General features: G+C 36.0%; 2 protein-coding genes across 12 annotated transcripts in view; both read left to right on the forward strand.

Moving 5' to 3' along the window:
* Nucleotides 1-487: 487 nt before the first annotated feature.
* LOC107026982 (glutamate--tRNA ligase, chloroplastic/mitochondrial) lies at nucleotides 488-17,446 on the forward strand. Of its 2 annotated transcripts, XM_015228137.2 has the most exons (13): nucleotides 488-866; nucleotides 1,015-1,133; nucleotides 7,349-7,470; nucleotides 7,771-7,953; nucleotides 10,929-11,047; nucleotides 11,697-11,745; nucleotides 11,907-12,008; nucleotides 12,164-12,266; nucleotides 12,371-12,434; nucleotides 12,955-13,069; nucleotides 13,299-13,399; nucleotides 16,655-16,811; nucleotides 16,886-17,437. In XM_015228137.2, the coding sequence occupies exons 1-13, from the start codon at nucleotides 613-615 to the stop codon at nucleotides 17,108-17,110; spliced, it is 1,713 nt and encodes a 570-aa protein (XP_015083623.1). In that variant the 5' UTR covers nucleotides 488-612; the 3' UTR covers nucleotides 17,111-17,437. The 2 variants fall into 2 exon arrangements, with proteins under 2 accessions (XP_015083623.1, XP_015083631.1); XM_015228145.2 differs by lacking the exon at nucleotides 7,771-7,953 and having other exon boundaries at nucleotides 16,886-17,446.
* Nucleotides 17,447-18,562: 1,116 nt separating this feature from the next.
* LOC107026956 (chloride channel protein CLC-e) overlaps nucleotides 18,563-24,949 on the forward strand; it is a 37,929-nt gene continuing 31,542 nt past the window's right edge. For 9 of the 10 annotated variants that reach the window (XM_027911973.1, XM_027911983.1, XM_027911975.1 and 6 more), the window contains exons 1-2: nucleotides 18,564-18,935; nucleotides 19,019-19,409. In XM_027911973.1, the coding sequence (XP_027767774.1) occupies nucleotides 18,618-18,935; nucleotides 19,019-19,409 (709 nt within the window). In that variant the 5' untranslated portion in view covers nucleotides 18,564-18,617. Of the gene's footprint in view, nucleotides 18,936-19,018; nucleotides 19,410-24,949 lie in introns of all 10 variants that reach the window. The other variant, XM_027911987.1, reaches the window with a different exon arrangement.

Here is a 24,949-nt window from a genome sequence, read left to right on the forward strand (position 1 = left end):
GAGCAAAAAAAATAATATAATTTGTGGGTATTAAACTGTATAAGTACGGGATAAATATGTAATTAATAAGTACGTGATGGATACAGATCACAACAATCGCTCTTGCAGTGATGTAAAGTATCTTGAATATGAATAAATTCAGGGGAGGTGGCAGAAAACATGTAATGTATGCCATAATTATTTAGACATTCAATTATAATTACTTTCCTATCTAATATTTATTTATTATACTAAATATATAAAGAAAATTATTTGCATAGAATTAATTTTGCTATTTATAGTCTAATTATATCTATATAACATGAAAAAAAATAAAACATAGCTATTTTTAAAAAATATTTGCCATATTCTGAATTTTTTGTAAAATTTACTCTATTTAAACATGTAGTTAATTCCGCTTGCAAAAATTTAGAATCGGGTTTGCAGCCTTACAGACGGATTGGGCCGGGCCGGGCCAAGTAGTCGGGTTAAAGGTTGACGAGACCCAAAAAGGCAGTGCACAAGGATTCGTACTCCCAAGCGTCTCGAAAGCGTTATCCTGACATTGAATTGAAGATTGAATAGAAAGCTTGAAATCTGTCTTTTGGCGGCTGCGTCGAAGTTGAGCGAAGAATGGCGACGGTGGTGGCGGCGCCGTGGTTTAGAGCAAGGTTGATCCCGGAGTTAAAGAATCGCCAGTCACTACTGTATTGTCGCAACGGCCCCCGCAGGTATCCGCAAAGTCTCTGTTTCCGGAGAAGAAGTTTCTCAATTTATGCTTCAGCAGGAGATGAAGGGGCTGTCCGAGTTCGTTTTGCACCGTCTCCTACCGGTAATCTCCATGTGGGAGGCGCTAGAACTGCACTCTTTAACTACTTATATGCGCGGTCCGTCCCGATTCTTTGTCTTTTCATCCAATTTACTTATTTCTTCATCATAGTTGACGACTATACTTGATTAATACCATTGACACGGCGCCTAATGGCACTTCTGTTTAGTTGTTTTTCTCTGTTAACAGTTATGTTACTATGACAGGTCGAAAGGTGGGAAATTTATACTCCGGATTGAAGACACAGACCTGGAAAGATCCACAAGGGAGTCCGAGGAGGCCGTGCTTCGTGACCTTTCTTGGCTTGGTCTTGCTTGGGACGAAGGTTCCATCAATCACCACCATTTCTTTATTATAGCTAAATTGCAAAATTCTACTCTTAATTTTTGTTTTATGTGCTAATTGAATATGCTAAAGTTGACATAATTGAACGCATGCAAGTCTTGTTCAAAACTGAATACAAGCTTATAAACCTCCAAAAGCATGGACAAGTTTATTTTGCTCCGCAGAACTAAAGGTTTGACCTGAGCTTACATCTAATATAAGCCATACTAGATACAAAAATATTATTATTAATCCCCAAATCAGCAGCAATATTATGTAAACAACAGCTATATCTTAGTCTTGAACAAGTTGGGATCAATAAGATCAACATCAATATTATTAAAGAAAAAAGGAGATGTTTTAGTAATTCGTTTTTGTCAGTTAGTGACTTTATAGCTTTCTTCTTGAATTTGGTTTTATTTAGAAGAGTTCCGTGTTTTTATATGATGGGATCTTTTTATCTACTAATAGAAGCTTAGTTCATCAGAAAGTTAAATAGTTATTGCTTTCACTTCTGGACCAATCGAGTGCGGTTCTTACATCTACTATCATATCGATACAAAGTAGGACACATGCTAAACCCACATTTGATCAATAAAGGGGACAAAACTAGGATGACCAAAGAAGACAACGATTCATTAATTGATTTTGTTGGCGAAAATTTCATCATTTAGCCTTGCTTGTTCAGCCATATTTTTTTAGGTTTGGAAGAGCGTCGACATTGTGGAGTGGCTCACCAGCTTGCATAATACCATTTTAGGATGTCTAGAATACTCATAGAAGGGAGGTTTGTACAATGGTCCCGTTGTATAAGAACAAGGTGATATTTAAAATTGTACTCCCTCTGTTTCATTTTATGTGACACCATTTAATTTGACATGGTGTTTAAGAAAAAAAGATTTTTGAAACTTATTGTCTAAAAAAAATTCTTAGATATTTGTTTGGTTCTAAATCATTTTACAAGGGTAAAAGAAAAATTTTCAAGTTATTTTTTCTAATTATATTAAAGTGACATTTTTTTGGGACAAATTAAAAAGGAAAAGGTGCCACATAAAATAGGATGAAGGGTCTAACAACTATAAGGGTATTAAGTTGCTAAGCCATGCTTGAAGATTTGGAAGAGGGTGATGAGGGGTGTGTCTATTACCGAGGACCCTTGAATTCATGCCAGGGCCTTCAAGTAAAAAGGCCATTCATCTCGTAAGGAGATTGGTGGAGCAATATGGGGATATGAAGTGGCACTTAGATATGCTACACATTGTATTGGAGTGGGGTGGATGAAATGGAGCTTGCATCGGGCGTCTTATGTGATAAGAATGTTCCACCAAGATTTAAAGGTAAATTCTATAAAGTGGTGGTTAGACTAGCTATATTGTATGCGGCAGTGTGTTGGCCAGTCAAGAGTTTGTATGTCTAAAATATGAAAATAATGGAAATAAGAATGCTGCGATAGATGTGTGGGCATACTAGAAGAGATGGGGTTAGGAACGAGGTGTATTCTGGACAAGGTGTGATTGAACCCTGTAGTGGACAAGATGAAGAAGGCAGAGAAGATGAGGAAGGCAACACTGAGATGGTTCATACATGTGACAAGAAGATGCTTAGAGGTCCCAGTAACAAGATGTGAGAGGTAGGATATAGTGGGCTTGGTAAAGGTAGAGTAGGGGTGTGCAAAAACCAAACTGACCAATAAGTCGAACCAAAAAAAGTCTTATTGGTTTGTTGTTATTGGGTTGTTGGATTAACAGTTTTTAATGGTTGTATAAAGTAAAATATCGGGTTATTGGTTCAGTATTGGTTTTTAATATTGGATTATTGGGTAAATCAATAACTCAGTAAGACTAGTAATCTTTTGTATTTACTTGTACATAAATATTACTCCATCTGTCCCATTTTATGTGACACTTTTCGTTTTCGGAGAGTCAAACAATTTAATTTTGACCGAACATTTGCTTATGAAATTTTTAAATTTTTTGAAATGAAATTTATATATTTGTAAACTACGTAAAAAGTACTATAAATCACAATAATTGATAATTCAAAATGTTAAAAGAATCTATGAAAAACTTACGGTCAAAGGCAGATTTGTTTGAATCTCGAAATGCGAAAAGTGTCACATAAAATGGGACGGAGGGAGTATATATATATTTTTTGAAACTTTAGTCTATATATCCACATGTATACTACAACAGAAGTGTAGTTCCTTCAAAAGTTTAACAACTTATAGAATAAAATAGTCTTAGTCTAGACTGTTACCTATAACTAGCACATCAAAGATATCTTCTGTCCTAGTTAATATATCTTGTTCACACCGAAAATAGAAAAGAGCTAAGCGGTCCATCTTGATCTTCTCTGTAAGCTATTTTGCCAATTTTCAAAACTCTTGCTGTTTCTCTCTTTCCAGATTGTCCACCAAATACATGTCGGGACAAGTTTCCATCTCTTCTCCTTGTTAGAAGCATTGCCATCTCTATTCCAGCTGCTCAGGATTCCTTTAATGCTCCCTGGTTTCACCCATCTTATCCCAGTGTTGTGAATGGCGAGCGCCTCATCGCATTTGGCGAGAGGCGAGGCGAGGCCTCCTCGCCATTCCCCAGTGAGGCGAGGCGGTATGCAAAAGGCGGCCCATGGCGACCTAATGGCGCCAGAAAAGGTGGCGCCTTTTTTTTTAAAAAAAAATATTTGACTTAACAATATTAGTCAAAATTAGGCTTTTTTTTATATTTTCAAAATTTGCTGCTGCGCACTCTTCTCCCCGACTCTCTTCCCCTCGCGACCTCTTCTCCTGGTCTCCATCATCTTCGAGTTGCTACTGCTGAAGACCTGAGGTATACCTCTTTAATTCTGTTTTTCTTCTTCAATTTTCGTTTCAGACTTGAAGTTCTGTTTTCTTCAAGTTTTCTTCACTGCTCGTTTTTCCCTCTATTTTCTTCACTCTCTGTTTTGTCCCAGCTTACTGTAAAATGCCTTCTGTTTTCATTGTGCTGTGAGTCTGTGACTGCTGTCTATTATTTTTTTCAAAAAAATAATTCTTCTATAGTAATTATTATAGTATTTGTAAGATATGTAATTGCTATTGAAATTTTGAATATTATATGTGCAATTAAATATTTTTAATTTTTGGTATTAATTGGAGCCTCGATTCAAAAAGGCGAGCGCCTTGCTGCTCGCCTCCCCGCGTGGCGAGGCAGGCCCTTGTCGCCTTTTGTCGCCTCTCGCCGTCCAAAACACTGTCTTATCCCCTTTAGACAGATGAACATCCTCCATAATTGTTTTGTCCATGTACAATGCAAAAAAAGATAGTTAATTGTCTCAGCATGTTCTCCACGTAAAGTACATCTCGAAGCCAACAAATAGCCTCTTTTCTTTAGATTTTCATGTGTCAAAACTGCTTCTCAGTAGTTACTAACTTTATCCTTTAGCCTTCAATTCATACTTCAAAGTGATTTTTAGTTCATAACTTCACATTATACAAAACATCAAAATCTAAAGTAAGAACCTTATTCCTCTTAATTTCTCTTCGTGTAACACTTTGTGTAGTTTTTTCATTACATTATTGTGTTGTTGCGTCAAATTTATTAGAGAAGTCATATATCTATTTTATAAGTATTTTCTTATTGGTTAAATCGAAAGGACCAATACCGATGAATTGAAATTCGATAAATTTTTTCTTATTGGTTTGGCTATTGGTTTAACGTATTTAAAAATCGAAAACCCATAAACCGATCCGATAATACATAAAATCGAACCAAACCATCGATACACACCTCTAAGGTAGAGATAGTCAGTACTAGTATTGGATAGAGGTGACTAGGTGACATGACATGACATACATGCAACTTGCCTAGTACGTGACCTTCAATGAGAGCATATGGTTCAAGGATTAGAATAAAAGGTTGATATGTAGTTGATCATTGTCTAGTTTTCCCTATCAATAGTATTATTATTACTCTCTTACTATCTTATTCTTCAATATTTTATAATGTGTATTTTTTATTACCTTTGCTTAGTTTATCGTATTTTTGTTACTGCTTTTGTTCGTTTACCATCATTTTCAACATAACTTCTTCACTATTGTATTTTATTTTTAATTCTTTTTTATATGTGGTTACTTGAGCCGAGGTCCTTCGGAAACAACCTCTCTACTTTCACGAGGTAGGGGTAGGGTTGCATAGATACTACCCTCCCCAAACCTGACTTGTGGGAGTACACTGGGTATGTTGTTGTAGTGGGATGAAAAGCTCATGGTTTATTTTCTCAATGAAGATTTGACAGAAAGCTATATCCAATAGGTATGCAACCAACTCCATTACAATGTGATTCTACTCGAACCCCATTTAAAGTATTTTCTCTTTATACTAGGCTTGTGAAGTAGTCAAGCCTAATGTGACGTCCCGCCACAATTTCAGCCTGATTTGGCATCCGAATGGGGCAGAAGGATCTAGAGGTGTGAAGAGGTTTGCAGAGAACTCTAGACCCTTCTAGATCTGTGGAGAAGACTAGAGAATTCCCGGGAATTCTCTAGAATACTTTGGATCCTTTTGGAAGAGTTTAGCATATTCTAGAGAGTGTAGAATTCTCTAGAATATGGACTAAAGTGTAATTACTTTAGGGACTTGTAGAATAATATTTATTTACTCTTAGGCCCTTAGGAAGTAGTATAAATAGGAGGGCCTCTCATTTGTAATCCATCCAACAATCCATCCAAGAGTTGTAATCAAATCTTCCAAGCTTAATACAAGCCCTCTTCCAAAGTTCTTTCTAAGTCTTTCTTTACATTCTCTTAGTGTTCCGAGTCTTAAAGGCTTACTTGAGCTTACAAGATCGTGAAAGATTCGTGAGTTAGTTGTCGAGTGCCGCACGGAGTCTTAGCAAATACTCCAAGTACGTGACACTAAGCTGAGTAAGCTCAGGTAGGTGCAATTTTGCTGGTCTTTTAGCACCCCTTAGAATGGAACATTTAGATGGGTCTTTTGATCGTTATGCAATAAATTCTTGTTTGTGCTAGAATTCACCTAGTGTCAAATGCCAGTGCAAGTGGAATTTAATATTCTGCATATACAAAACTCTGTAAGTTCTTTAGTTAAATTCAGTGTCATAAGTTGATCTAATGAAGATGAAATATTTTCTGGCTTATTAAATGCTGAAGTCAAAAGGTCATAGGGCTAGTTAGCATTAAGGGACCGTTTGGAAAGTCACCTAGTAATTGTAATTGGTGTAACTACTAGAATAGTAATTACAAGCCTAACACACCTAGTAATTATGCTGCCTATTTGCCACCGTGTATGTATTTTTGGATGCACAATTGCAATTATAAGATTATATTAAGTCTTAAAATAAAAGTTAATTATTTAAATGTATATTAGAAAAATAAGAAACTTTATTAATGATATTTAATTAAATATTTAAGATATATATTGTATTTTGAAAATGTATTAATTAATAAGCATATGTTCTTTAACTAATATTATGAAAAAATAATTGATTTATATTTTTCAAATTTAGTGTATTTCAGTTGTATTGATCATAAAAACTGAAAGTACAACCCTTCGGATGGCCCACTGGTTTGAACTTGGGACTTCTGTGTTAGAGGTCTCAAGTTCAAAAAACCCTTTTGCCAGCGAAAGCAAGGGGTTTGCTTTCTGGGCAGAGCTCGTCGCACCAGACTTGCCTAGTGGGTTACCTCTCTTATGTGGTTTGCGAGCTATTACATAGGAGGCGGGGTTTTACCCTGTGTGCACCCAAAGGGTAGCGGCTGCAAAAATTAGAAGTACAAGATTTCTATGAACATCGTTTGACAAAAAGATTACTATTATAATTAAATTTCATAAATTATTAAAATATTTGATAAAAAGATAATTTATCAAGTCTAACAAAAAGATAAATGACTTGCAATCACACCAGATTGAATATGTGACTTTTGATTCAAACAGATCTTCTTCTTTTACTTTATGACCTGTTAAGTGCTTGTTGCCTTAATAATATCTTGTTTGTAAGTTTTCAATCAGGAGAATCTTACAACTTGCTAGTAGAAAATACTATCTCACAAGACCTATAATGAAGGCGAGGAATTCTCGTCACTTATCATTGTGAAGTGAGCCAGTACTTAAAGTCTGTGTTAGTTTTCAATTCTTTTCCTTAAGACGTAACTCTAAGTAATCACCTGTAGTGATGACATTAAATATGAAATGATGACATTTTTTGTTTTTTATCAAGGTCCTGGAATTGGTGGGAACTATGGCCCATACAGGCAGTCTGAGAGGAATGCCCTTTACAAGGAATTTGCTGAAAAACTTTTACAATCCGGTCATGTTTATCGATGTTTTTGCTCAAATGAGGTGATTGTATTTAATTTTGATTTCTCTCCTTTGGTCTCTCCGAGTTTTGCAGTGAGAATTTTGAGAGTAAAAATCTGTACATCTAGAATGTAATTTGACAGAAGCAGATATTCGTGCTGCAGAATTCTTTTAGATTCCACCTATTAGACTAGTTTCAGAAGCATGATGCTCTCAAGTTTGATGCCATCTAAAACTACTCCACTGCTATTTGCTTGATGGGTCAAAACATTTGTCCACTTTGTGGTTTTAGTATATTTTTTGAATGATTGTGTAATACAGTAACCATTTTCTGTTGTTTAGGAATTAGAAAAGATGAAAGAGATGGCAAAATTGAAGCAGTTGCCTCCCGTGTACACTGGGAGGTGGGCCAGTGCTACAGAGCAGGAAGTTCTAGAAGAGCTGGCAAAGGGGACCCCATACACATATCGGTTTCGAGTACCGAAAGAAGGGAGTTTAAAAATTGATGACCTCATTCGTGGTGAAGTTAGTGATATTTCTCTACTGTTTTTTACAAGTAAATTTATTTACCCATTTAGGCTGGTGGTTTTCCTCTTTTTATTGTCATAATTGCAGTCTAGACTATAATGTTGTACTGCCAACTGGTGAATAAATTGAAGAAGTTTTTTTAGTCCAACCTAACAATGACAAGTTTATTGCTTAAAACATTGTGTTTGATGTTATGCTTGGTTCTTCTTGAAGATTAGAAATAAAAGAAGAAAAAGAGGGAGAGGGGGGGGGGTTACCTTCTCAAGGAAAAATGAAGGAAGAAGGGTGGTGGTTCTGAGTAGTTTCTTGGCAGGGAACAATTATCTTAGGATGGATTTAATATGATTTTAAGTTGGAGGCTGACTATCTATTTCTTAAAAGTAAGAGCTATGATTACACAATTTTATCGCCTTGCTTTGATAGGAGGACTAACTTCTCTAGGTTATCAATTGGTAGCTTCAAACTCAGTAAATGCTGTGTAGTAATATGGTGATTTTAATGCTTTGGTGACTGAGTTTAAGCTACTGTTGCTTGGGGGTTTGAACCTCATCAACCTTATATAGCTTGTTTTCATTTCATAAAATCTTGTATTTTTACAATCATTTAATTGAATTTCACAGAAAAACTGAAAGGTGGTTGTTTGTTATGTCTTTTGAAACTCTCTTTATTTCATGTCAATATCTTTTGTGCTATTCATCTACTATTAAACATCATACTCATGTTATGGTTCTCCCAATTTTTTTTCAATTTTCATGAAATGGAACCTTTGTTGTTGACATACTTTCTAACACTTTCAAATATCTATTATGGGAAATCGCAGGTGGGCCACTTTTATTGTAGAGATTAGGTGTGTCAAATGGGCGGGTTGGGTTGAAAAGGAGAATATTAAAATGGGTTGAATAAAAGTCGGGTTGGGTCTTGACCCGCCCAAGTTTACTTTGGGCTCAAATGGGCTTAAAAACGGGTTGGGTCTTGACCCGCCCAATTTGACCCGATTAATCTCAATAATTTAACATATTGATATTTAACTTTTTATAATCACAATTTGAATTTTAGCTCAAGATTTTTTTTAAAAAAGTAACAAATGGATAGATAAACCCTAAAAGATTGAAGTATTTTCTAGATATTCAGGTTGCTAGTCTAGATCATGTATTGGTATTTCTCAACGCAAGTATGCCTTAGACATTCTTGAGGGGACGGGAATGATGAGATGTAGACCTATTGACACTTCTATGGATCCAAATGTTAAACTCCTTCCGGGACGGGGGATCCACTTAGTAATGCTGAAAGGTATAGACGGCTCGTTGGAAAATTGAATTATCTCACCGTAACTAGACCTGACATTCCTTTTCCAGTGAGTGTTGTAAGTCAGTTTATGACTTCCCCTTGTAATAGTCATTGGGAAACAGTTGTTTGTATCCTGCAATATATAAAGTCAGCTCCTGATAAAGGACTACTCTATGAGGATCAAGGCCATGAGCATATCATTGGAGCTGATTGGGCAGGCTCTGATGGACGTTCGACATCCGAATATTGTGTTTTAATAGAAGGTAATTTGGTGTTGTGGAAGAGTAAGAAACAAAGTGTGGTTGCTTGATTTAGTGCAGAATCAGAATATCGAGCAATCGCGGCGGCAGCAACTTGTGAACTAGGTTTGGATCAAACCGTTGTTGGGAGAACTAAAATTTGACAAAATTGATCAGATGGAACTTGTGTGTGACAATCAAGCAACTCTTCATATCACATCAAATCCAGTGTTTCATGAAAGGACTAAGCACATTGAGATTGACTGTCACTTTTTCAGGGAAAAGATACACTCAGGAGATATTGTTACGAAATTTGTGAAGTCAAATGATCAGCTTGCAGATTCTTCACCAAGTCCCTCACAAGTCCTCGTATTAATTACATTTGTAACAAGCTAGGTAAATATGATTTGTATGCACCAGCTCGAGGGGGAGTGTTAGAATAGTAATATGTATATATATTCCTACTTAGAATCGAAATAGGAATCCTACTTAGAAAAGGATTTCAATGTATTGTCTATAAATAGGGTCTAATGTAACAATTTAGATACACAATTCAATAATATTTTTCTCATATAAGTCTGATAAGTCTCACAGTGTAATCAAATCTACTCTAATGACTCTGTCTCTATCATTGATGTTTTAGACTCATTAGGGATAGGACAAGAGAGTGCCTTTAGAGTTCATTTTGTGAATATGGTTTTCAGTACAACCCATGTATTGATTTACAGAAATAGAAACAGTTAGCAATCTCAAAAAATTATAATTTCAATAATATTGTTACACCAACAAAAAACTACTATGTGTATAGAGTGGAGATGCCGCGCACTATGAAATAATCAATGGGTAGTTGAGTATTTAAAAGGCAGAAGAGAAGACTTACCGCATGGGATATTGCTTTTTAAGGACTCATGTGGACTATACGGAGAGAGAAGTAGGAGAGCTTCCAAGGGCGTAGTGGAAGATTTTGTACACTTGATGAATAGCCTCTTTTTCTCTTGTTGGTGCACCCTCTAGGTTCCTATTTGTAAAATGATTGTGTTGTTCGTAGAAAATCATGTCTTGTTGTGAGTTTTCTATTTTGATTTACTCCTCGTATACATGCACTTTTTTGCAATAAAATTTGTTAGTTTATACAAAAACACCTTCGTACTATATATTTTTGGGTTAGGAAGAACCAAGTAGGAGTAGAATATGTACTCATTTAATTGAGAAGTCCTATAATTTCTGCAAAACATTAGTGTAATAGTAGCTGCTTGGTACTTGGTAATGGACTAAAATTTTGCATATCTTTGAAAAAGAGTTAATTACTGAAATGATATAACTGTAGGTTTTCAATCTTTGACAAGAAAGTAACTAAATGCTGGGAATCTCCTGTGCAATGCACGGGCAAAATGCTAGTACATCTTGGTAATTATGGTGGACTGACTCTGTTACACTTTCATGAAGGTCAGTTGGAACTTCGACACTCTTGGAGACTTTGTGATCATGAGAAGTAATGGACAACCCGTTTACAATTTTTGTGTCACAGTTGATGATGCTACTATGGCTATCTCCCATGTCATAAGGTAATAGATTAATCTAATTATAATACTCTATGACCCCCCAAAAAATACTGTATGACCCCCCAAAAAATACTGTATGATGAGCCTGATGCTCTAGAGGCCAAGGACATTGTAGATTCCCACTGAGAAGTTGAGGTGACAGTGAAGAGGGTTATATAGTTATATGATCTATTAGTTATTAAAATGAAACATCAGTCATGATGTAACTATGTGTTTAAAATATAGTTCTCACTGTTGTGGCGTTTACTAGATGATGATTATCAAAATTTATTCCACTTGACAATGGATTCAGATTGGTGGTAGTGAGGCCCTGAAATGTCAAGGAATGGCTATTATAGATTCTAACATGTGCAAGAACAATTTTGTTTCCTTTTCAGTTGTCTCTATCTTACACGGACTCATCCATTTGTCTTGATATACCATTGTCTAATGGGTATGACACGGTTACCGTGAAAATGTACTGAGAACTTGCCAAAAATCGAGCTTACCCATGCCATAATTTGTACTTGAGGGATGAGACTATGACTCCATGTAACATAGTTTATATCATTTTGTTTTCTGCACATGGATACTGCCACCTTTTACATATGTAGCATGTATTTTTGAATTGATTATTTGGTACTCAAGTACTGATGAAATGTTGATGCTTCAGAGCGGAGGAACATTTGCCGAATACTCTAAGGCAAGCATTAATATACAAGGTACTGCTTTCCTAGTACCCCCCACCCCCCACCCCCAAAAAAGGGGGGGGGGGAAATAGAGTAGAGAAAACGGAAAAAGAAGAAAAGAATCACGAGGTAGTTTTGTATATGATTTCTCTCTTATAAGCTCATGGGGAAAAATCTTTGTTACCTTGCTGCAGGCACTAGGTTTTCCAATGCCTCACTTTGCGCATGTTTCTTTAATTCTTGCCCCTGATAGAAGCAAGCTCTCTAAACGGCATGGTGCAACTTCAGTTGGTCAGGTAAATACAGACACACGATTGCATGCTTTCCTTGTGAAACAGTTTTAGGGGTATACTTGTCAGAGACATGAGTTATTCCTTTGCTTCAATGTTATCTACCCTTTCCTTTTGAGCTGGTGAAGTGAGAAATCTTAGTGTTTTCCTTTTGCTGACAGTTCAGGGACTTGGGCTATTTGCCTCAGGCAATGGTGAACTATCTAGCTCTCTTGGGATGGGGTGATGGTACAGAAAATGAGTTTTTCTCCCTTGAGCAGCTTGGTAAGTGAGTGCCTCTATGCTGATGTTGACATGTCTAATGCTAGCTTGCAGTCATTACTATTTATTCACATTCCAACACTGATAGCTTCTCATTTCATTTGCAGTTGAAAAGTTCACAATTGAACGTGTAAACAAAAGTGGTGCCATATTTGATTCGACCAAGTTAAGGTATTGTATGTGTGTGTATATATATATCAATTTCTTTTTGATTGGTGAGAGAGTAGCTCCTATTGATATATGCACAGCCAAAAGATAATGCTGGAGGGTTACAACCAGAAACAATAACCATCACAGGTTGTGTAAATTGTAAATCACTAATCAAGTCAATCATGACACCAAAAACATTTACATCTACCATGCTACAGCAAAAACTAAGTAAAAAATACATATGCATTTAACTTGTATATCAGAACATTTTGTCTTCAAACGTCCTGATGTTTCCTTCATTCCATAAGCTCCACCAAACGGTGGAGATGCAGCAAGAAACCCAAAAACAATTCCAATTTACATATGATTGAAAGCTTTCTCATTTTCCAATTTGCAAAGAATCCCTGGAATACTTCGTCTCCTCCTCGATCAATACATTGTTATATTTTCTTCTGCTACATGGATAGGCTTGGTTACCAAGACATTATGAAATTGAATTACATGTCTTGATTGTTGTTTAAAATATGGTTATGAACTTCAGGTGGATGAATGGTCAGCATTTGAGATCACTTCCATCTGAAGAGTTGAACCAAATCATTGGTGAAAGGTGGAAGGATGCAGACATCGTTACAGAATCACAAGGAGTTTTTGTACAGGTAGAAATTTTCCTCTCTCTTTCATTTCTCAACCACATTGTTACTACAAGATTTTTCTTAATCATCTTTGTGGAGATCTAACAATGAGATTTTGGAGGATTTTTCTTAATAATCTTTCCCGAATGGCTGTTGCATAGATGCTTGTCATTAAATATCAATTCAAAAAATTGTTGCTCAATGTACTTTGGAGTTATGGTTCTTATACCTGTTAAATTTTCTGTATATATAGGATGCTGTTCTACTCCTCAAAGATGGGATTGACTTGATACCAGATTCAGAGAAAGCACTTTCAAGTTTGCTATCTTATCCTTTATATGAAACTTTGACAAGGTGATCCATGAAATTATGTTTTAAAACTATACCTATGTGACGCTAAAAGATGAAAACATGGAGGTTTCAATTTGGTCCATTCATTAAGGCGGTAATGAGAATATTTGTTGATTAATGAGTTCAATTTTGTTATAAATAAAGGTAACTAATTATATCCCATTTACTCCATTACCAAGTGAACACAAAAGACGAGTTCCACAAAAAACATTGGTTCTTTGTAAAGGCAACCAATTATCTATGGAAAAGGGTCGTATTTGCCCCTCTACTATCAAAAAATAAGCTATATTTACCCTCCGTTATACCTTTTCAACAAATATCCTCCTATAGTCATAATATAGAGCTATGTTTCTCACCCGTGAAAACTTCACTTTCAGCTTTAAAAAGCCATGTGTTATTCTCTTATTGAACCAAATAACCAGCCTCACTTTTGCCCGCACCCAAATCACTCTCATTTCTCTCTATCCGGAAGGTGTACTTGAGCCTGCAAAATCAATAGTTGGTCCAAAGCTCCCTAATCTTTCTTCTCCCCAATTCCATCATCTCATTCTTATGCAACAAAACCAAGTCTTATTAGTTATAATTTACTTAATAAGTACTAGGTATAATTTAAAAAATTGTTCCTATTTATTAAATGCTTTTTGAGAATTGAGTAGTACTAAAAAGAACTACTTTAATGTTTAGGGTGTGGTGATAACAATTGTCAACTTTAATCTTGAATTCCTAAAGCGACAATCATTTTGAGCTAAAATGATAGCAGAAAATGATGAATAACTATATTTGTTGTGAGGCGGGTGATATATATGTTGAACTTTGTATTTTTTTGTAAATTAAATAAAAAAGGTTACATTAAAAAGAGAGAAATTAAATCTCATGTAATGTTCTGTTATATAATTACCATTTGGGCAGGATTTAAAATAGAATATAGTGGATTGCTTTACTTTTAATTCTGGATTTTGTCCAAAAAGCATGGTAGTTTTAACATTACTAGTTTTTTTCAAAAAGCATGCCATTTTCCCAGAAAGAAAATTAATTTCTGGTAACAATTTTTTCCATTTTCAATGTTCTATTATAAATCAATTTACATTTTAGAGTGAGGGGTAAATATAGCCTGGTGTTTAATAGTGAACTCTATAAAAATGAGGCTGATTTTTCTTTCAATAAGAGCATGCCATGTGACTGTCTAAAGCTGAAAATGAAGTTTTAACGGGTGGGGTAAATATAGCTAGTTTGAACGGGTGAGGGGTAAATATAACTAGTTTTAACAGGCAGGGGTAAAGTTGTAGGGGTATATTCATTGAAAATGTAGAATATAGGGCAAATATAGCTTATTTTTAATAGTTAAGGGGCAATTATCCTTTTCTGAATTAACTATTCCAACTGGAGCATCATTTATGCTGCAGCTGTAATTATAATGTTCTCTAGCTGAAACAATATAGCGAGCATTGAATATTAACAGGAGGTGGAAAGCTAATTCAACACTTTGCTCTTGCATATCAGCAACTGTTATAAGCCAAATAATTTTATTTTAGTGGGAAAAAAATCTTGTATGCAAGCAATGCATAAAAAGCTAAAGAACCTACATTGAATATGCCTTTTCTAGAGTTCATTTTTTTTATCAATTAAAAAAAACAGTTCTCTAGAGAAGATACAAATCTCCCATACAAACAGGGTCCTCATGGGTGCTTGAAAAATTAACGACGAACAATAGACCATTCCTTAAATGTGCATAATCTATCTCCTCAAAACCCTTTTTGTTCTTCTCTCCACAGGACCCACATGAAAGCAAAGGGGTAACATTCCGTGCATTATGCTGCCATGAGAATTATGGCATCATTTAATTTAACCCAAGCCAATTCAATACCACTCAAAATCTTGTTGATATACACCATTTTTCTCTTTTGTTTTCATTTTTTGTCACCGTCCTTGCTGCCCATTAAAAATAGCACATTTCTGGGTACTTTGGGTAAGTGTAGAAAGTCCAACTCGTCCTTCAATATAAGCCTGTGATAGTATCACTTTACTGAGAACACTCCCTCTCTCTTCACTCTTTACCTCTATAAGTCCTTGCTAGCATGTGTTGTGTTCTATTAGAGTATATCAATCAAACTTAAATTCAACAATCTTCCAGTCTTGTAAATTCTTTCCTGTCCCAGGAGGATAGCCTCGAATGCCATCTCTGCCTATTTGCCCCAGCCTTTTCATTTCCATAATGTACAACATAAGAGATAACAAGTTTCCTTGTTACAGATCCCTCAAGCTACCAAAAAATCTGCATGTGTTCGACTTACTAGGATCCAGTACTTGACCATGAGATGTAAACTTGATCCACTTCCTCAACTTATTCCAAATCCTATATTCGTTATGATAAAATGCAGCAACTTTTAATTCACATGGTTGTAACTTCCAGAGGGCCAATTTGCATAAGATTCCTCTCCCTTCTTTTCTTGTTGGGTCAGCAACTTTTTTTGCCACCAAAACCATGTCTAGAATCTCTCCTCCTTTCATGAACTCTTTCGGGGAGACGATGTCTTGTCTAACACCTTTGTAATTTATAAGGTCTTAGTCATTGATATTCACTAATCCCGCTGGAGGCAAAAGCACTAGGTGCCAGGTGGTATCTTCCCTCCACCTATGCTGATGGGAGGTAGAAGGTACCCCGTGAAATTAGTCGAGGTGCGTGCAGCTGGCCCTGATACCACAATTATAAAAAAGTACTTAATATTCAATTACTCATTGCCTAATCAGCGAAATCACAATAAAATATGTGTCAAAGGCTTGTCTCAAACTTCCTAATTTCTTAAAATGCAACTGTACTCCATCACCGCCCCTTGATCTGCTCCAGCATTGTTGAAAGAAAGTTAACATGAAATTGTCCAAACTAGGGGCCTTGTATACTACAAGTCTCCAAGGAAAAGAGATGCATGCCAAATAATTTTCAGACTCCTAGAAAGAGAAAGGGATGCACAAGAGAAAGAGTGGGTGTAGAGAAATGGTGGTTTTTGAAACTATTTGTTACATCATAAGCTAAAATCTTGAAGTATGATGTTAAGCACAGATTCTAATTTCCTCGAAGGATCATTAAGCCAAACAGTGTAAGAAGTGCAAGCAGTCGGGAAAATATTCCTCGTATAATATCTCCAAACAGTGTTAGGAGTGGAAGCTTAGATGTATTGCCAATTAGAAACACCCTGAAATGATGCTAAAAGAAGAAAGCTTATAGTATGTGTGACACTATTTATGGTATGCCATTTGCAGCACGGAAGGAAAACTGATCTTAGAAGATGGAGTCTCTGAAGTTGCTAAGAGCTTGTTAGCGGCCTATGATAGTGGTGAGCTCTGTGGTGCACTTGCAGAAGGCCAACCTGGATGGAGAAACTGGGTGAAGAAGTTCGGTAAATTGCTGAAGCGCAAGGTTCGATCTGAGTATTTTCTTTTTCGCTGAAAGTTTTTTTTTCCAGTATTTATTGAGGTTGCTTTATGTACCAGGGAAAATCTCTCTTCATGCCCCTTCGGGTGTTGCTAACAGGAAAGCTTCATGGACCTGATATTGGGGCCACCACAGTATTACTCTATAAAGCTGGAACATCTGGTTCTGTAGCACCCCAAGCTGGGTTTGTTACATTTGATGAAAGATTTAAGATATTGAGAGAAGTTCAATGGGAGTCGTTCAGCTCAAATGTGCCTTTGTCTGCTGGTGTTGTAACGCATTGAGATTGTGGCGATATTCTGTTTTGATTATCCATTATATGACTTCTATCTCCACCATTCCCAGTAGAAACAAAGAGAAGCTGCGAGCACAAGGGGGGTTTTCTTGTGTTTGCATCTCGTCTGGAATCAAAGAGGGCTACCATCTCTAGCGGGATTCCTTTTCTGTATCTTCCCCCTCCCCCTCCACGGGGTGAGGCTGTGCTGATTGTGACACTACGTTTATTTTTCACCGAACAATGGTAGAATAGTTAAAAAGGGGATTGCAGCTCCAACCTGGGTTTCATTGCATAAACAATGGACTAACAAAGATATACCTAAACTATTACTTTTTAGTTTGAGTTGTGTGTAATACACCCTTTTATTTGAAAAAAAAATATTGACTTGTGTCAATAGAAAAATATTTCACTTGATAAAATTAAATAATAAATTATTAACATTAGTTAAGAATTAAAGATTAATGTATTACTATTAATAAAATTTAAATTATTTTTCATACCCCCACTCCACTACCTCTTCCACGTAATCCGCCACCCCCAAAAAATGATATTATTTTATTTTTTCAAAATAAATTTTTTATCCAGTCCCATTTAGCCGTCGCTCCAATTTTTATTTCCCCCCTTTTTCTCATTGTGTTAGATATATACATACATATATTTTTTAGAATACAAAAATTTTAATAGTTCACTGAATATAACATAAATAAATAAATAAAATTAAAAAAAGTCTTGTGGCAACAAGGAAATATTTTTTATTGGTATGTATATATCTGGGCCCAAAAAGAGAAAAAAATTAGAAGAGGAGGGTTAAATGAGGTGGGTAGAATTATATTATTTTAATAAAATAAAATCTAAATTAGTATTTCAATTGGGGGGTGGGGGTGGGGGTGGAGTGAAGTAAAAAAAAAATTAATTCTTTTATAACAAAAATTTAAACAAAAGAAAAAACTTTAAAATGGCTGGGGTGGGAGGAAGTGAAGGAGTGGGGTAAATAAAATATTTTATAAAAGAAATATTATTTTTTTGAATAATAATTTTTAGTTTTTAATTTTAATTAATACTAATAATTTATTTAATTTTTGTCAAGATTAAATATTTTGTTTATGTGGAGTGTGTTGTGATAATTTTTTAAAATAAAAGAGAGTGTATTATACATATCATGATGAGAGTGATATAAAAGAGAAATATATGTATCAAATTAAAAAATAATAATTTAGATATGAGATTCAATAATTTATATTATATATGAAACTAAAAAATTTGATATACTTATATATGTGTTTTTGAAACTTATTTCTATTCGATGAGAGAGATAGATTAATGGAAAACCTGGGATTTGAGTATTTTACTTTGAAAAATAGAAGTCATCCACAAAAGAAAATATTAATTAAAAGATTAGAAATGAATGTGGGATTTTAAAAAAAAGTAGAAGTTGTGATGCAGCAATATTGTAAATAAATAAAATAAATAAATAATGGTGTTTTGGTTTCACAAAGTTATTGAGACATGAAATAATGATGGTGGCATTGTCGACGACTAGTTGCAGTCCTAATTCGTGGTTGAATTCCATATCCTGTCGCTGTAACAACGATAAAGCTCCATTCTGGCAGTCTGGCCCTCGATTTGGTCGTCATCAATCACGAATACGTTTTTCAAGTTGCTGGCGTTGGGCTCGACCGTCTCTTCCTCCCGGACACGGACGCTCCTCTGCTGAAAAGTGCGACGATAGTGATAGTGGTATCCAGATAAATGCACAAGGCAACACGGCAATAATCTCCGCTTGCTTTGTTGGCCTCTTCACCGGTATCAGTGTCGTGCTTTTCAACGCCGCGGTGCGTCATAGGTTTTCTATTTCTTTTTTTTTTCGTCTTATCCTCCGAATATTCATATAATAACTGACATCTCCTTTGGTTAGGTTCATGAAATACGCGATTTATGTTGGGATGGGATTCCGTCTCGAGGTGCCTCGTGGTTAAGGGAAGAGCCTATTGGAGTAATTTGGCAACGTGTAATCTTAGTACCAGCTTCTGGGGGTTTGCTAGTCAGTTTTTTGAACACTTTCCGAGCCACACTGGACGTCTCAACGCAAGGAAATTGGACATCATCTGTTAAATTTGTCTTGAGACCAGTTTTGAAGACAATTGCTGCTTGTATCACTTTAGGAACTGGAAATTCCTTAGGACCAGAAGGCCCAAGTGTTGAAATTGGTACTTCAGTTGCCAAGGGAATTGGAGCTTTACTCGATAAAGGTGCTCATAGAAAGCTATCTCTCAAGGCTGCTGGATCAGCTGCTGGAATATCATCTGGTTTGTTCCCACATTATTCTTGGTTCTGATTTAAATATGGTACATTTTTCTTATACTTACGTGTAGCCTGTAAATGCGAACATGTTTGCATCTCGCAAACCAAATAAACTGTACAAAGGATGAACCCCTTGAGCAAGCAGAAGCACTACAAAACCAACTATAAGTCAGCTTGCTTCTCGATTTCGAGGGGAGATGCAATATCAGCTATAAATTTTTTTAATGACAAAGGAAACCGCAGCCGCTACCCTTTGGGTGCACACTGGGTAAAACCCGATTCCTATGCAATAATTAGAACATCAATTTCCAGTGCCTATATTCTGCTTAGTACTATGATATATTTCTGAAGGTTTGTTTAACCAGTTCCTTGCTCTATATGTTCAAACTGTTGGCTGTCAATAAGGTTGAGCCAGACAACTTCTTGGTTCCTGCAAGCTAATACTTTTTCCAGGCTTATTATATAGTGAAAGTAAAACTTTCCCCCCAAATCATTGACCTTGAGCTGGAAATGAAAATGAACTCAAAGTGTCATATTAGGCAACTGTCAATGCAAAATACTCAAACTGAAGTTTAGGTAAGGAAAGTGAATGTACATTGATTGATGTATTCTTCCTTAGGACCTAAACTTACCATTGAACTTTTCACATCGTATCAAAAGTTCAGCAAACAGAAAAAACTGACATGTCCTAAAATGTTATTTCATGTCTATATGCACAAGGTTCAATCTTACCATACGTGTGCTATTTGGTCTTTGTCTTTTAAATTCATCAGATATAATCAATCATGTTGTAGGTTCTTATAATGTATATGATTATCTTTATCTCTACTGATAAATGACATTTACCCCAACCACATACTGTAGTTATGTTGCTTGAGGTCTCTTTCAGTTATGTAGTAGTAGAGTATTGAGATTGGATGATTTAATAGATGACTTTTGTCTCCTTTCAAGTTGAATTAGCAAAAGCAATGCTTCTTGCTAGCTGTTGATAGCTACACAAGGAAAACTCCAATTTACTTTTATGTATAGCAATCTTCGAGTAGCAAGTTGGAATGGAATTACATTAAAAAAATTGGAATTATTTGGTTTGAGCCTTCTACTTGTTTTCCCCAATATTCTCAGTATCTAATTGAACATGCGTAAAATAATTCTTGGGGAGCCTCAATACAAGGCATGTGCAATATAAAACAACAACAAAACCATTAAACCCAATGTGATCCCACAAGTGGGCTCTGGTATGGTGGGGTGTATGTAGACCTTACCCCTATCTTTGCGGGTCGCTTTTTTTCGATAGATCCTCGACTCATGAAAAATATTTTAAAGAGTAGGTTCGAAAAGTACAAGAATGAAGAAGCTATGATGAAAATATTGAAGATAAGAAAAATATTGACAACAGAGATAGTAAAGATAATCGAAGTAAGAAACAACATTGGCACTACAATTAACGAAGAAGTTAATGATGGAATAACAATAACAATACCAGTAAGGAGAAGAGAGAGCAAATAAGGTGCTTTAAACTAGGACTATGCCCCCCTCCCCAACCAAAAAGAGAGAAATCGCTCGACTGTCTTCTAACCTTCTATCCTAATCCTCAATTTTCACGCTCTCATATTTAGGGTCATGTATTCGGTGAGCTGAATGTATGTCTTGTCTAATCATCTTTCTCCAATTCTTCCTCGGTCTACCTCTACCTTTAACTCTCATTAGCCTGTCACTTCCAACTTTTTTGCACCTCCTCACATGGGCATTTGCGCTCCTCTCCATATGCTTGAATCATCTCATCTTTAGTTTCACCTCCCCCATCTTGTACACCGCGGAGGCCAGTCACGCCTTGCCTTGTATATTCTTGTTCTTAATCTTGTCTCTCCTAGTATGCATGCACATGTCTTAGCAACCTCATTTTTGCTAGTTTCTTCTCCAGGACGTGTGAGTTCTCGATTGGTTCACAAGTGTACCTTGTACGACATAGTTGTTTTTACCACCATTCTATAAAATTTATCTTGAATGTTCTTATCACAAAGGACACTAAATATGAGTCTCCATTTCATCTATCCCGCTCCAATATACTGTGTAACATCATCACTAATCTCCCCATTCCTTTGGATTATTTTTTCTTGAAACTAGTAACTTTCCCATTCCTTTGGATTATTGATCCAAGATACTTGAAATTCCTTATCTTAGGGAGAACTTGTGTATCAATCATCATTTCCACATCAGATTTCTGTGATGCATCATTGAACTTGCACTCTGTATTTGTCTTGCTCAATTCGAAACCTTTAGACTCTCTAGAGTGTATCTCCGATTCTTCGATCTATCGTTAACTTTTTCGCTCGTCAAACAATATCATGTCATTTGGAAATAACACACACCATGGTACCGCTCCTTAAATATGCCATGTCAAATCATCCATCACCTATGCTATAAACGGCTAAAAGTTGATCCCTAATGCAACCCATCTTAACTATGAAGTGTTTGAAGTCTCCTCCCATTGTTCTCACTTAGGTCTTGGCTCCATTGTACATGTCCTTTACTTCTCTAACGTATGCCACATGTATCCTCTAGACCCCAAGCATCTCCATAAAACCTCCCTTAAGACTTTGACGTATGCCTTTTCTAAGTCGATTAACATCGTATTCAAGTCTCTTTTCCTATCCCTAAATTGTTTCAACCATCTCCTTAAAAGAAAAATGATTCCGTAGTCGATGGCCTTAACATGAATCTGAATTGATTCTTAGAAATAGACACATCCCTCCTTATCCTTATTTCTACCATCTCTCCCTAACTTCAGTAATGTGGCGTAGTAGTTTGAATTTTTTTTATTGTATAACAAGATCTTTACACTCCACCTCCATGCTTCAAGCATTTTAATCGTCCCAAAAGTGGCATTAAACAACCCAGTTAGCTATCATATACCTACTTTGGTTGTACTCTTCAAAATTCCACCGAAATCTCATTTAGTTATGTCGCTTTCTCATGTCATCTTACGATTTGGTCTCTTAACCTCCCAAACTTTATAACCTACAATATCCAAAATCTCGAAGGCTTTCGGAATGCTCTAAAGAACCCAACACAACATTCATGTCTCCTCTTTATTTAAGAGTTTATGGAAGTTTGCCAGTCATTCATTTTATGTGTTTTTCTTCTACCAATACTTTGCCATCCTTGTCTTTTAATGCATCTTAATTGGTCTAGGTCGCTAGTCCTCCTTTCTCGTGCCTTCTTTTCCCCACCTCTGTTCTCTAGTTCTTCATACAAGGGTTCTAATGTTGTCATTTTAGCCGCCGCGACCACTGTCCTTACTTCGTTCTTCATAGTCTTATACGTCTCCCTATTTGGCTTCTTCTTTTTCTCATTTTTTCTCTGTGGTAACTAGTAACTTCATGGAAGCAACCTTTTTTGTCTAAAGCTTTCCTTTGGACCTCTCTATTCCACCACCAGTCCTCCCTATGTCCACCAATATTACCCTTCGAGAGCCCTAACACCTCTTTAGCTGCTTCCCTAATACACTTAGTTGTCCTAATCCACATATGTTTTGCGTCCCCGTTACTCTCTTAGGCCCCGATACGGAGTGGTGGACCTAGAATTTTCAAAAAGTGGGTTCAAGATATAACATAAAACGAGAATGTAGCTGCAGGGATTCAAACTCGGGTTGGCTGGGAAAATTAAACCCTCTTGACCACTCGGCCAAGGGTCACACTTGTGTTAAGTGGGGTCAAAAGTTAATAAATACATATATATTTTTTTAAAACTGATTAGATATGCATATATATACGATGCTATTTTTCAACGAAGTGGGTTCATATATATATATGAACCCATTTGACCCACTGTAGGTCTGCCCCTGCCGATACCCATCAACTTCTTCCCCAACTCCTGAATTTAATTATAAGTCAAGCCCCCAGCTTAATCCTTGGTTGGTCAGACAACCCTCTTTTTCCTCTTTTAATCACTAGATCCATTACTGAGAGCTTGTGTTGTGTTGGGTTGTAAGGTTCTCACTTGGGATAGCCTTATAATCCTTGCTTAACCTTTATCACTCTTCGTAAGGAGTAGGTAATTGGTTGGAGTCTTTGCCACCGAATTACAAAAGTGACCAAGTGCTCCTCATTCTGAAATCGCGAGTTAGCTATCACCAAATCAAAGACTCTTGCAATATAGAAAATGCATCTCCTCATTCATTTGACAACTGAGTAAAAAAAACTAGGCATTTGCAGAGTTATTTCTGGAAGTCCATGAAGGGGCACATACTCTATAGAGATAGTCTTGTCATTATTTTCAGGGTTGGACTAGTTTTTAGAGGATTTCCCAGATTTTATTATTTCCAAAATTCTGCCAGGTCCTTTTTTTGTTGAAGTACTTGAAGTTAAATAAAATAAAACTTTAATTTGTTAAATATCTTCGGAAGCCATTTACAAAATGGAAGTCTATGTTTGAATTATGGACTGTCACTTCTACTGCAGAAACATATGCAACTGCTTTTGGGTTCAGATGTTGCTGAAACTGACATAGATGGGTTTTGTATGGTTCCTGCAATTTAATTGCTAACATGGATCAGTTTGTATGGTTTATGTGGAATGGTAAATAGAGTCGAAGAGACAAGAAGGGGCTAGAAAGAATAGATGGTTCATATGTAAGTTGACTACTCTATTTGCTACTGGATATGATGTCCGTATTCCACTTCTTTGTAGTTTCCCCTTATTGTACAGAGTTCAAAGCATCAAGGGAAATTCACTTACTTTTGACTGGATAATGCTAGTTTCAGTAGTACCGTTTATTATATGAACCATTTAATTTCATTGACTAGATAGAATAGACTGCTCATCGACTAGTTGCTAATGTAATACTAACTCCACCATCTTTGCAAAGTCACCTAATGAACTTGTTCCTCAATTTATAGAACACTTCTTGAATATTTCTACGGTATGCTCCATGCCTTCATGGTTATATCACTTCTACTTTGCACTGTGAGAACTTGAATTTGGTGAGCGGGGATTCCGTATGAATGAGATCTTGATGGAAGACGACCATTCTGTCACTGTATTAGATAATGCTTCTTGTATTGCCATTAAGATAATATCGTTTAATAAAACAGTTGCCATTTTTCTGGAACAATACAGGGATGTATCTAGCTGGTGATTTCACATCAATAGTCCAAATTAAATGAAATGGTTTGCAATTGTTGATTCCTAAAGGATGATTTGTGGAATATGATCTCAAACGATTTGTTACAAGGAAGATAAATACCAAATGTCTTCTGTGTTTAATGGAAGACAAAAAATCCTTTAACAGGCAAAGATTTTATGAACTTAATTCAGAATATTTGTGGCCATTGCTGAGAAAGATAAAAAAGAACGGAAGTTGATTGGAGTTTAGTATCAAAAAAAAAAAAAGGAACAGAATGTCATCCAATGCAGTTTCATCTTAGGAAACTTTGCAGGGAAAGAGCAAGAGTGATAATAATTGTGAACTATTTCGTTTTTCTGTATCAGTTATTGTGACCTATTTCTTTGTCATTCTTCATTGCTAACAAGCTAATGTAGCTCCT

This window comes from Solanum pennellii, chromosome 1, assembly GCF_001406875.1.
Source record: "Solanum pennellii chromosome 1, SPENNV200".
Lineage (NCBI taxonomy): Eukaryota > Viridiplantae > Streptophyta > Magnoliopsida > Solanales > Solanaceae > Solanum > Solanum pennellii.